We start from the raw sequence: 12,332 nt of genomic DNA, 5'->3' as shown, positions 1-12,332 counted from the left end.
AAAACACAGATGTAAAAATATGACTACATCACAAAGAAGCAACAGCATTTCTACAACAATGGTGAGCACAGTAGCAGAGAAATGTAAGTGCTAAACGAGACATGACATTACACTTAGCCACAGCAGTGAATATGGCATTAGGTAGAGGGTGAACTATAGTACTCTCACCACAAAGCAAGCATGCTCTCACCACATGAGTCAATTAACTCATGGCAGCCAAATGCATTGCCCATTTTTCATTCCAAGCTGGAGACAAGTCCAGTAATTGTGCAGGATGTTCACTTAGGAAAAATTTAATATTGCAGTAGAAGCAGAAAAGGCAATTCAGCTGACTTCCATAAAGGTGAACATGGAGCAGCCTTATGGTTTGCCTCATCAGAAGTACACTCAAATGCAGCCATCTTGCATCAAAGAAGCCAATTTTCTAACATTGCTTGGCAACACAACATGTCTGCAGTCTTGTGACAAGCAACATCATGAATCAGCAGCACTATAAGGTGTGGCGACAAATAGCTGCAGCAATAACCATTGAAAATGTTCAGCAAATGTGTCTTCGTACTGTAGAAGCGGGGTTGAATCATCCCAGAAATGCCCTCATTTCATGAGGCCAAAGGTAAGTTGTCTGTGTGCTTTACCAGGCTAATACGTGACATACAGTATAGACCACTTAAAACGTAACCGTTTATAGTGCAGAACTGGCTACAACGCGGCCTTTTCCGACTCCCGTTTACCCTCCCATATAACTCCATGTATACGCATACCGCTTACAGTACAGCCGCGTAAGACAGAATACCGGTTATAATGCGGCTTCTGCGGGAAAATCACGCCGACAAGGGCGGCAGCGAGCACACTTCTCAACAAGGTGCGTGCTCCCGGCCGGCGTATGCATTATTCAATGCAATCGAACTCTCGTTAATTCGGACTACTTTCGGAGCTCGGTGAGCGAGGAGCGCCGCAATGTGCGACGCAAAAGAGCAAGAAGAGCGCTAGCGTCCAACCGAAACGAAGCGGCGGAGTCCGCATCGCCGCAATGCTTTGAGCCTATTGTGTCTTTAAAGCCTGTATTCTTGCGTTTACCGCTGCGCATAACACCGCGTTGGCCGCGGGCTTTCGTAACTGCGTAGTCGTCATCCACGATCGCATCGATAGCGGCCGCGGTTTTCTCCGCAGCGGTTGCAGCGAACAGTAGTTTCGTTTTTACTCAGTACGCACGTCGGCCACGTGCCTAAAAAACTGTGTAGTTGCCATCGATGATTGCATAGATAGCGACCGCGGTTTCGACTGCAGTTGCTGCAGCGAATGGTAGTTAATTCATCCAGACTTGGCGCGTGTGTCGGGCGCGTGCCTTCAGCACTGCAAAGTCTGCGATAGTGGTCACGGTTTTTTCCGCGGCGGTTGCGGCAAACTTGTTTCGTTTTGACTCGGTGCAAAGCTGTCGAACTTAAAAAGCACCGGCTACATCGCGATAGTACAAAGCGTGTCTACATGCTTGGTCTACATGTTTTGCATACGTGTGGGGCTTGAAAATCATTGGTTTGGTTATAGTGCGGTACCGCGTATAGTGCAGATATGGCTATTTCAATACTTTTGCAAGTGTCATGATTTTACAGAACAGTAAAAACTCGTTAATTCAGATTTCACGGGACCGAAAAAAATGTCCGAATTAACCTAATGTTGTATTATCAAGGGTATCCAGAAAACAATAAGCAAATGCTTACTACGTCAACACGCCTTTATTTAGTGGATGAATGAGCAAATCCTGTTGCTATTTTGCACAAAAGTAGAGCGGAAGGTGGAATTCTCGTCATCTCGTGACTCATTGGCTCTTGCAGCGGCCATCGAGGCCTCGCGACAGCCTTTGCAGCCAGCCGCCGCGCGCGCCTTCATTGGCGACATGCTTAGCACTACCACGCACACATCCCGATTATGTTTTTGCCACTAAGCTGATCGCCAACAGATCATCTGTCCGTCGCGATGTAGCCGGTGCTCTTCATCTTCGACAGCTTTGCACCGAGTCAAATCGAAACGACTGTTTGCCGCAACCGCTGCAGAGGAAACCGCGGCCGCTATTGACGAGATTATGAATGGCGTGCTGAAGGCACACGCAGCCGACGCACGCACCGAGTCAGAACGAAACTACCGTTCGCTGCAACAACTACGAACAACACAGCGGTTCGCTGTCCATGCAATCATGGATGGCGACTACGCAGTTTTTTAGGCATGCGGCCGATGCACGTGCCGAGTGAAAACGAAACTACTGTTTGCCGCAACTGCTGTGGAAGAAACTGCGGCCACTATAGACGTGATAATGGATAGTAATTATGAAAGCCAACGTCCAATGCGGTGTTATGCAAGGCGGTAAACGCAAGAATAAAGGCTTTAAAGGCACAAATAGGCACGAAGCGTTCCGGCGATGCTATCATTCACGTACGATTTCCGCTGATGACTATGGCGACACGTACTCAGCCGCTTCGTATCGGTTGGGCACTAGCGCCGTTTTGGTCTTTTGCGTCGCACATTTTCAGCGCTCCTCGGTTGCCGAGCTCCGAAAGTTGTCCGAATTAACCGATGTGCGGCCAAATACGTCCGAATTAACGAGAGTTTGATTGCATTGAATAATGCCTACACCGGCCGGGACCAGAGGACTAGTTTGAATTATCCGTTTTCTGAATTAACGAGGGTCGAATTAACGAGGTTTTACTGTATACACTATTGTGCATGCTTTTTTTTCTTCTCTTTTTGGGTCTTTCTTGTTCGTTTTCTTTTTCTCTCTCTATTTGTTCGTGCACTTTGACAAAAGCATTGCAATGTATGCCCCCCTTGTGTAATGCCTTGTGTAATGCGAAGAGTGGCAATGTGCATGCGTTTGGTGCGGAGTTCGGCAAGGAGCGCAGATCTCTGATAAGCGACTGGAGCAAAACATGGCCTGAAAGACATGCGTGGGCACAGAGGATTCTCCCGCTGCCTAGGCAACCACTGTGCATCCAGAGAGTGCCTTACACCATGTAACTCGCACAATGCGCTGCCATGACGGCAGGCATGCTGTTTATGTATAAATTTTACTTCTCCTTGTTTGTTCACTCCGCGTGTCCTCCTCCACATTGCCCTCATCACCTTCCCCTCAGCTGCCAGAGAACCCCACTGCCAGGCTTTTCAGCGCAATTTTCAAGCAGCCGCATTATAACCAGTAATTTGTCTCGTGCAACAGCACTATAAGTGGCATGAGTACAGTGGAACCTCGCTGGCACGATTTTGCGTAATACGCTTTTTGGGATGACACTTTTTCTTTTTTTTCTTTTCCCGATCATACGATTTGGTTGGATAATACATTGGATGATACGAGTTTCGGATGATACGCTTTATTTTCCAGTTCCTGTGAAGATCGTATCAACAAGGTTCCACTGTATACACTTGAACACCTTTATAACGAAGTGCCTGGGGTATCTAAAATCATTCCTTACACAGGTCATATCTTTATAAAGATCGCACACTGCACAGCTCACAATAATACCGGGAACGAATTGTTTATTCGTTGCACAGGCCACTTCATTGTAGAGGCATTCGTTGTAGAGGTGCCTGACTGTACACTGAATTCTATGGAAAAGCAAGTGCGAGTCACTAAACACCGCATCACTATATTGACCCAGCACTACTATATGCAGTTACGTTATAAGTAGTCCGAGTTGTACTGGGACTGCGAAGATGTGGCGGTGGTCTTGTACGATATATCTCCAGCACGAACTGTCGTATGCAGCAAGTAAAAGCACACAACACATGTCAAAATGGGCAACGCACTGTATAAAGTTCTTCCTACTATACCTGAAGATTACACGCCTTTTTCTTCGTGCAACGTGCTCATAGGATTCAAAATCACCATGCGCCATCTGCCGACACACCGCAGGAGATCCTTGCTCTAATGTTGCACACAGTGTAACCGTGCTAGGAAGACAACTGCCAAACATTCATGCAAAGGCCTTTCCAGCAGATGCCTCTGTGCCACATACTGCAGGTGCAGCTGCTACACAGGCTCACCTTGCAGTTGGGCCGGCAGTCGTGGTTGATGAAGGCAGCCGGTCCAAGCCATAGCTGGGCACAATTCTTTCGACAGGAGTACATGACACTAAAGTCATTCTTGCCGGCACACAGTAGCTGGCACTCCTCCTCCTCCGTCAGCTCCGCTATGCAGCCCACTAGGTGTGGGATCTTCTCATTCTTGTACCTGCATCAGATGCACACCAAGCTTGAATAACATATACCTCGACACAGAGCATGAACTTCTGGTTTTCAAAATGTGCTCTGCTGTCTTTGGTTGGCACAAAGTGTTCGCTTGTTGCCGTTGATATTGTTTTCTCGCTTTCAAATAAAAGAGAACCAAAGTAGAAATGAAAATAGTGCAGTATAGGGGGAGCATCATCGCACAGTGCGGTTAAACCGGATGTGTGCGCCAGGGTGATGACTAGACAGCGCATTATGCTTCCACCACACGCTCCACTGTTCAGGTTTAAAGTAAGGGTTTAGACTACTTTAGAGTGAGGGTTTAAAAACATTGCCAAGCTTGCTACTTGGTCAAATTAATAGTTCGGAAACCGTGCTTTTAGGCACTTAACCAGATTAGCAGGAGACACAGAGGTTTCCACCTGGTGGCTGGCATTGTCCCGATGCATGAAGAGGTATCACGGTGTGGGTACTTGAGCTGATAGTGTCGGGTAGCCATAAGCACCAGTGAGGGCCCCATGAAAGTGCCCCTTTCACTTTAGATATGCTTCACTGCATGATATAAAATGCTTCACCACAATACATTCTGTATGCTTTCGCTGCATAACACAGCTGTACTGCTGTGAAGCTGACTTAATGAACCGACAACAGCAATTTTTGGGGGTTCAAATATTTCGAATAGTAAAAGTACCTTTCAAACCCAACTGAATACCAACCGATATCGAATATTCTAAGTTTCAGATTCTGCTTACATTATAGGAAAGTTGTTCTTTATTTTCTGACCTTACAAATATTCTGAGGGTAAGCCAAGATTCAATAAATATGGCAAATACTTTTGGGATACATTGAAACATGGACTAACCAGAACATTTCAGTTTTATGTAAATAAACTAGAATTTTGAATAATTCCAGTTTGAATTATAACAGGCCAACTAAGAGCTGTCTAAACGCTTAAGAAAACACAGTCACCCTTATCTCTGGTGAAATTTATCAGAAAAGCCTAGTGTTTCTGCTGGCCTTGCCCTTTCTGCTATGTGAAAGTAGCCAGCAGCACTTGGCTCCCAAACAACATGATACAAAGCTTTTATCCGTGTGAGATAAGGCAACCACATTGTTTCTGTACACATTCCAGAATTATGTCGTAATGCCAGTTATTTAAAATGTTTTGCATTTCCTTTCATGAGAATAAAAACAATATCAGCACAAATTCGTATTTTGATGCAATATTTTTTTGAAAACTTTCTTAATGATTTCACAGCAGTGGCTTTCTCCCACTGCTCAGGTAATTGGTGGTGAAGGCCACAGGGAAGGAGGGAAGGAAATAAATCCTTTTACAAGGGCCTTATAACAGCGTTTAAAAGAGTTCCAGAATGTGTCTAGTATTAAAGCACATCCCCTCAGAAATCTTTGGCCAGAAGTTTTGGAATGCACCTCATATGAGCAGTGTCACTGACGACGACATCCTGTGTCCCTGTCACATCTTCATAGCCTTCCGTCCTTTTTCTTGATTCCTAATGTGCTGATGTCTGTGCAACTCAATCAGTCATCATGCTCAGCTTTGGCATCAGCGTGGCCTCCAATACCAGTTTGTGCCCAATGTCAAAGGTAACAGTATCGGCCAAAATGTACTGTTCCCCACAACCATACGGTGCCATTTCCTCTTTAGTACAGGGTTTTCGATGATTGAAGAGGTTTTATGGTGCAAGGGCATCAGGGACCAAAAAGCACCAGAACTGCCTTATCTAGAGTGAAGATTAGAAAAATGGCCTTAAATAGGGTGATATGCAGTGGCCAACAAACAAAATGCATACTTAGCTAGAAGTACAAACACGGGAATAAAGCATAAAATTGGTTTTAAAGGTAGCTTAGTAGACGTTGGGTATGCTTAAAACATAGACAAGTAAAATGTATTTAATTGCTGCATGTTTTATGCTTCAATGTGCAATAGCCGATAGAAGTAGACACACAGCGTACGTCTTTTCAGAGTATAGGTAGACTAAAAGGACATAAAATATACATTTCATGGCAGCCCATTGCAAGTCTCACTAGTATGACATTTCTCTGTTGTTGCTCCTGTCACAGGTACTACTTAGTCGTGACATCTAAAGGAGTCTGGGCCAATAGCCATCATATTTACCAGTGCATCATGGTAGGTATAAATCTTTGACTAGAGCACCAAACAGAAGTTAAGAGACAGGAAAGAAGAAAACACATTCTCTTTATGTCCCGTCTTCAGTCATTACAGACATTAAATATGAGTCATTACCAAGCAAACCAAATGTGAATGGAGTTAAACATCATGGGAAACATGAGAAGTGATATGAATTTCAATAGGATGAAAAAGGGGGCAAGCAGACTTTGTCTGAAATATGCGTTATATTGTAGTGCAATAATTCAAGCGACTGCTTGTCCATCATTTGGAATGCTGTAACAATCAGTTCCAGTCATGTTCCATCAGTACTATAAAAAAAAATAGGAAAATTCAAGATTGGCCAGTGCCATGGGGACAGAAGCAAAACGTGCACGTCACATAAAAATTCAGACATGATTACATGTCACTTTGTTAATAATAAGGTAAAACATATCAACACATGTGCTTTAGCAGTATATATATAATCATTATAATGTCATTTGTAAACGCAAGATGTTGGTCTCTCAATGCATAATTTCAGTGTAGTGACTGAGAAGAAGCAGGGACACTCGTAAAAAATTAACAAATAATTTAACTCTTCATATGAAAGCTCTTGCTCAGAACGCAAAGAAACACTCAAGCAACAACGACAGCAACGATCACGCTCTTTTAATCTATATCAACAAGTCATGTCCGTTGGCTATTTACACATGTGTCACTGCACACTATAGAGCTATCACTTGTGCTCAAAATTGTCGGACACTATTCACGCCGCATGTGCAACTCCAGCAACATTGCCAACTTCACTATCAACGATAACATTCACAAAATTTTGAAAACAGCAAGCACGTTTTGCCCAGAGCAATAACAAAACACCCATACTTTGATGAAAGCAGTCACTGATAAAAAGTAAAGTAATTATGCATGGCAATATGCAAGTCTGGCCCTCAGAACTAGGAAAGGGCTCACCATTTCTTGGTTGCACATATCTTCGCACCCACATTGCCTTCCATTGAATAACGGTCACATCGCATAACCTGGAACCCTGCTTCCTTGTCGAACACACGAAGGTAACGAAAGATCTGGAATGCAAAAAACCATGTCCGCTGGTGAGGTTTCTTATTAAATAGTAACAAATGTCGCATGTCAATACACCATTATTCAAGTAAAACACACAAGCAGATAATTCAGTTTTCATGCCGTTTAAATGCTACATCTTTAGAGCAGCGAATAATTGTTATCCATGTGTTACGATACACAAGAAGAATGGACAGGTTTGAATAACAACAGAAAGGACATTTTACTACATTGTAAGACTCAACAACAGACGTGGCTTCAATTACAATGCTCTCATTTAAATATTTAGTACTACCGGCAGAGCTCCGGATTTCGGGACACAAAACGGCGAAATGACGAGAGAGCACAGTGCATCAATCAGCATGACATGCCCTCTTATGTTGCATCCTGCTTCTCACACACTGTAAGATCAGAAAGTACATACTTCCAATCTCGCAACCCTTTTATTTTATTAACGCATAGTGCTGCCTGCACTGATGCTTCATGAAACTTTATTTGTACTGCTGGTGAAGAACAGGCAGTCCTGTATGTGTTACAATTTCCCTGGTAAGACTGTTAACGGAATACTACAATGTCATTCTGGACTTCTCATTTTTTTTTGCAATAAATGTAAGTCCTATGCGTCAGAACCCTATAAAAATACTTGCAAGCCTCAGAGTGACCTATATAATTTACTATCTATAATATCCTTTCTATAAACCAAAATTCGATTTGGCTGTCCAGGGGGTGTAATATGTGATAACGTCATGGACACAGAAAGAGGTAACATGTGAGAACATCACAATGTTTTGGCACTTGCTCCGGCTCGCTCGGTCATCTGTTATGCTGCTAATTGCTGCTAAAAAACAATGAATAGTAGCATAGCAGACGACCTGAGTGAGCTGGAGGTAGCATTAAAACACTGCTATGTCCTGCTTCCACGTGACCACCTTTTGTGTCATGACGTCACGATGCACGATACGCAACGAAACCGAAATTGGTTCATAAGAAAGCTGCTTTGGCTAATTATTTAGGACCCTCTAGGGCTTGCCGATATTTTTTCTAGGGTTTCAAAGTACAGAGCTTACATTTAATGCAAAAAAAAAATAAAACTTGAAAATGCCATGTCATTACTCCTTTAAGCACTGCACTACTGTCCCCTGTTTATTTCTCTTTCACACTGTTTATGATTTTCTATGCTGGTTCCGATAAGCTTTCTTCCAATGTGGACATACACTGTATTCAAGTAGCTCAGCTTGGAGTAAATTCAGATGTAATGCATACTGCTAACCCCAAGGATAGAATTAAAGATATTCCATTTTATTTCTGAATGCTTTCACTTTAAGGTGGTATAGCTTGCAAAGGTGATATTTGCTCTGATGAGGTGAGCTGATAAATTGGACTACAGCAAAGCGAAAACAGCAAGTGGCACAATTATGGCCATCATCTGTTTCTCAATCTCCCGGTAGCCTGGACTATCTGGCAGATTTCACAAACGAAGCACTTCAGCTTCCAACAGACACATGCAGTGCATGCTGAGGAGATACTCACGTGCTCCTTGAACGGACCCTGCCGGGCCTTAGTGAGAAACGAGGCCGGGACAAAGTCTGTTAACTTAGAGAACACCTTCTCATATTGGTTGTGGGCCTTGAAATCTGCTATCAGCTGCTGCAGCTCCTGCTTGTGGGACTTGTAAGGGCGAAATCTGTGACCAAACCAAGAACAGAATGATGCACAATTTTTAGCCCAGTTACCTCTCAATGTGCCATTAAAAATGGATAGAGTGGTAGAAAATGTTGTACCGTAATATTCCAAGAGATGCCCTACCCCCAAAAGAAAAAGCACCCTGTTTTTGGCATGGTTTGCTATTTTTTTTTTCTTTATAACATCGAAAGGTAGCCCACGGCCGCCGCCACCACCAATGGTGACCACAACAAAAACAGGGTCAGTTAGCTACTGCTGGAGATAAGGAACAATGCTGGTTACGAAGGACTGTCTTCTTTGGTCCATCCCCCTTTGCTGCAATGGTGACCTTGGCAGAAGCTAGGTACCAAAAGAGATGAGCGAACAATGCTGGACAATACCTGAACATTCCCCCTTCATCTTTTGTCATGGAGCAGCAAGGACGTCAGGATGGTCGGGATGCGACAGAGTTTGACTATGTGCAGGACGTGGTCATGGTGGTCATGTAAATTTTGTTCGACAGTGATAGTGAAGGCTTTGAGGAAGATTGAACAAGGGTGTATGAACAAACCTCCACATGCTTTGGCTACAATGTTTTTTTTTTCTTCAACTTTTCTTGATCGTAAACTGGAGTTAGCACGGCCACTCCTCTTTTCACCCAATTTTCTCTAGATCTTAGGTGGGCTATCACTTGGGATATTACGGTAGTTATGCATGCAGCAACCGAACTGGAAACATTTGATGAGTTCAAACTAGCTGGTTATTTTTCTTCCCTTGATTTGGTGGACGAAAACCACAGTGAAAACAAGATGGGTTATACCATGACAATGTTGCTTGAACTGTTAAGACAATATGCAAGTTAATTTGCAAAAGTAAAAGAAATTTGCCAGAAAACAGAAGAAAGCTGGGCTGTACTTTTCTTTTTTTAACATGTAGGTCAGCTGCAGTATACATAATGAATGTACTATTCATGAAACGTGGTCACCTAGCACCATTTAATTGTGCTTTCTGCACACAGTACATATTCCGAATGACAAGTAATCAAGTTAAGGTGCATATACCTAAATTTGTACAAACAGTTCAAAGTGGCAATGAAACAGACAGTGGCAAACACATCCATATGAACAAATGTTGAATAGGTTGCAAAATAACTGTCACACAAAAGACTTATTTGAAGTTGCAATCCTGAGAGCAAATGACTGATGATGGCAAAACAGGCAGATGATACTGTTGATATACCTAAAATGTCATTTTCCTTTTAACCACGCTATTTTCTTATTTGCAGCAAACACAGGTCAATACATTGTATTAACCAGCGCAGACAATTCAAAGGAAGAAAACATCGCTGCAGCTAAACTTCGGGGTCGTGCCTGTCCGCTATACAACACAGTAACGAATAAGTGAAATCGCTGTCTAGTCTGCTCATTGTTTTATTTATGCAAGCGCCCTGTCGAATAAAACGATGCTTAACCAGTGGACTCTGAGCGCAATGTTTGCGCAATGTTTTGATAACCACCGCCGCAGGCAGAACAACCGCGCGCATTGCACCACGGAGAAACGAAAGTTGCAGTGCCATCCTGAAGCTTACCTGAGGTTCATTTTGTGCGTAGCGAAGCCCAGGTATGGGTCGAGGATGAGACTTGTCGCCTGGTCGTCGCTCTCGCACAATTCCCGAGCAGTCATGCCCGTCGACGGGGCGTAGCGGCTCCGTGGGCCCTCCACGACCATGGTTGCGACGGGCTGGGAATACGCAAACATGAATCGGTTCCTCTTTTCCTCGCTGACAACGAACACACCAGACATTCGAAAATGCCTTACGGCCAACACGTTTCGCTGATGCCGAAACGGGACACGCAAAGTTGCGAGAAGCCAGCGCGATCAGGCTTGGGTAGAAATGCGGGGTCCAAAGTGGACCACTTTCGAACGATCGTTGCAGCAACAGCAGCACGAGCGTGACCGCGACAGACAAATTGGTCGTTTCCCTACGCAACGACTCTTAGCACTCATGCCCAACGTCGGCCAACACCATAAAATATTTCCAGAGGCAGTACTCTGCCGGGGAGCATATGTAATTCAATGCATCTCTCACATCCGCCGCTTTGGAAAGAGGCATGCTCCGCAGGCATGTTGGAGACTCGATACGCGAGTATCGTAGCACGTCTGCATGTTTGACAGTACTGAACGGCGGTAATCAACACAAGTTACATAAGAGACAAAATACGATTCGAATGTAAGCTAACGCAAACGTCTCTCAACAGTCCAAGAACTATGTAACACAAGTCTGCCCCGTAACCCTGTTTGCACTCATCCCACATTTTGGCAAGAATCAGCACAAATATCTCACTCGTACAGCAATTTAGACGGCATGCTATCACATAGTAGTGCATAAAAGTTATTTGTGTTTATGCTAGTCTTGTACTTTATGAAAAGAACGTCCCGGAAAGATGGAGGGATAGAGGTGATGCAGTCGGGACACCTTCACTCCCTTGCGTTTGACACGGCTTACACTCCGTGTTTAACGCTTTTTTTAAGTCGCGCACTTACCTTTGATCCCGCGACGCTAGATGAGTAGCCTTCTAGAGTTCCGATGGACTCCTAGCACTGATTTTGCAGACATGAAACTGTCGGGTGCATGAGCGACTCACGAAGCCCGGACGAACAATCGCACAGCGCAGCTCGCAGCAGCAGCACCGTGCCTATCGCCGCGATCGGCACTGCCGCCCGTCTCAAGTGATACTTGCATTTTTTACGTCGAGAATCTAGACGACCTTAAAACGCCGATGCGTTCTTACGAAGCTACAAACCATATTTTGCTTACTAGAAATTCAACTTTAACTGCGGATCGCTCTGTCAGTGCCCAGTAGGCCTAGGGAACTTTCAAACTCGAAATTTTGTTTCGCATCTCCAAGCTTAGACAACGCTTACCGAGAGTTGGACCGATTTTAATGGTTTAGGTTATCGCAACGATTGTAATGCATTCTTAATTCGACATCACGCGGCTCAACGCACATATACACAATTTCATTGTTTTCACGGGCTATGTTTTCTGTCGGACGATCGCGGAGTGAGTTAAAAGGTCGGTCGACCATGCCGAACGGCCGCGCCGCCGCTGCCTCGATTTAAAGGACGCGTATTTCGCGCATCGGTCACCACGTGAAATTGCTCGTTGGCTTTACTAATCACATCTTACCTGTCGCCGTGTACAAACGACTGCGATGAGTTGTTTGCGGTCCAAGAGTTTGCCGTG

The 12,332-nt window shown here is 44.2% G+C and overlaps 1 protein-coding gene across 4 annotated transcripts in view; it reads right to left on the bottom strand.

Moving 5' to 3' along the window:
• Positions 1-12,154, bottom strand: part of LOC119450535 (uncharacterized) — a 31,866-nt gene extending 19,712 nt beyond the window's left edge. The window contains exons 1-5 of one of the 4 annotated variants that reach the window (XM_037714029.2): positions 11,630-12,154; positions 10,674-10,825; positions 8,954-9,107; positions 7,316-7,428; positions 4,033-4,219 (exon numbers count right to left, since the gene is read on the bottom strand). In XM_037714029.2, coding sequence (XP_037569957.1) covers positions 4,033-4,219; positions 7,316-7,428; positions 8,954-9,107; positions 10,674-10,813 — 594 coding nt within the window. In that variant the 5' untranslated portion in view covers positions 10,814-10,825; positions 11,630-12,154. The other 3 variants (XM_049665938.1, XM_037714030.2, XM_037714028.2) reach the window with 3 other exon arrangements.
• Between the last annotated feature and the right edge of the window lie 178 nt (positions 12,155-12,332).

The sequence above is a fragment of the Dermacentor silvarum genome, chromosome 4 (genome assembly GCF_013339745.2).
Source record: "Dermacentor silvarum isolate Dsil-2018 chromosome 4, BIME_Dsil_1.4, whole genome shotgun sequence".
NCBI lineage: Eukaryota > Metazoa > Arthropoda > Arachnida > Ixodida > Ixodidae > Dermacentor > Dermacentor silvarum.
This window is presented reverse-complemented; position numbering and strand designations above follow the sequence as displayed.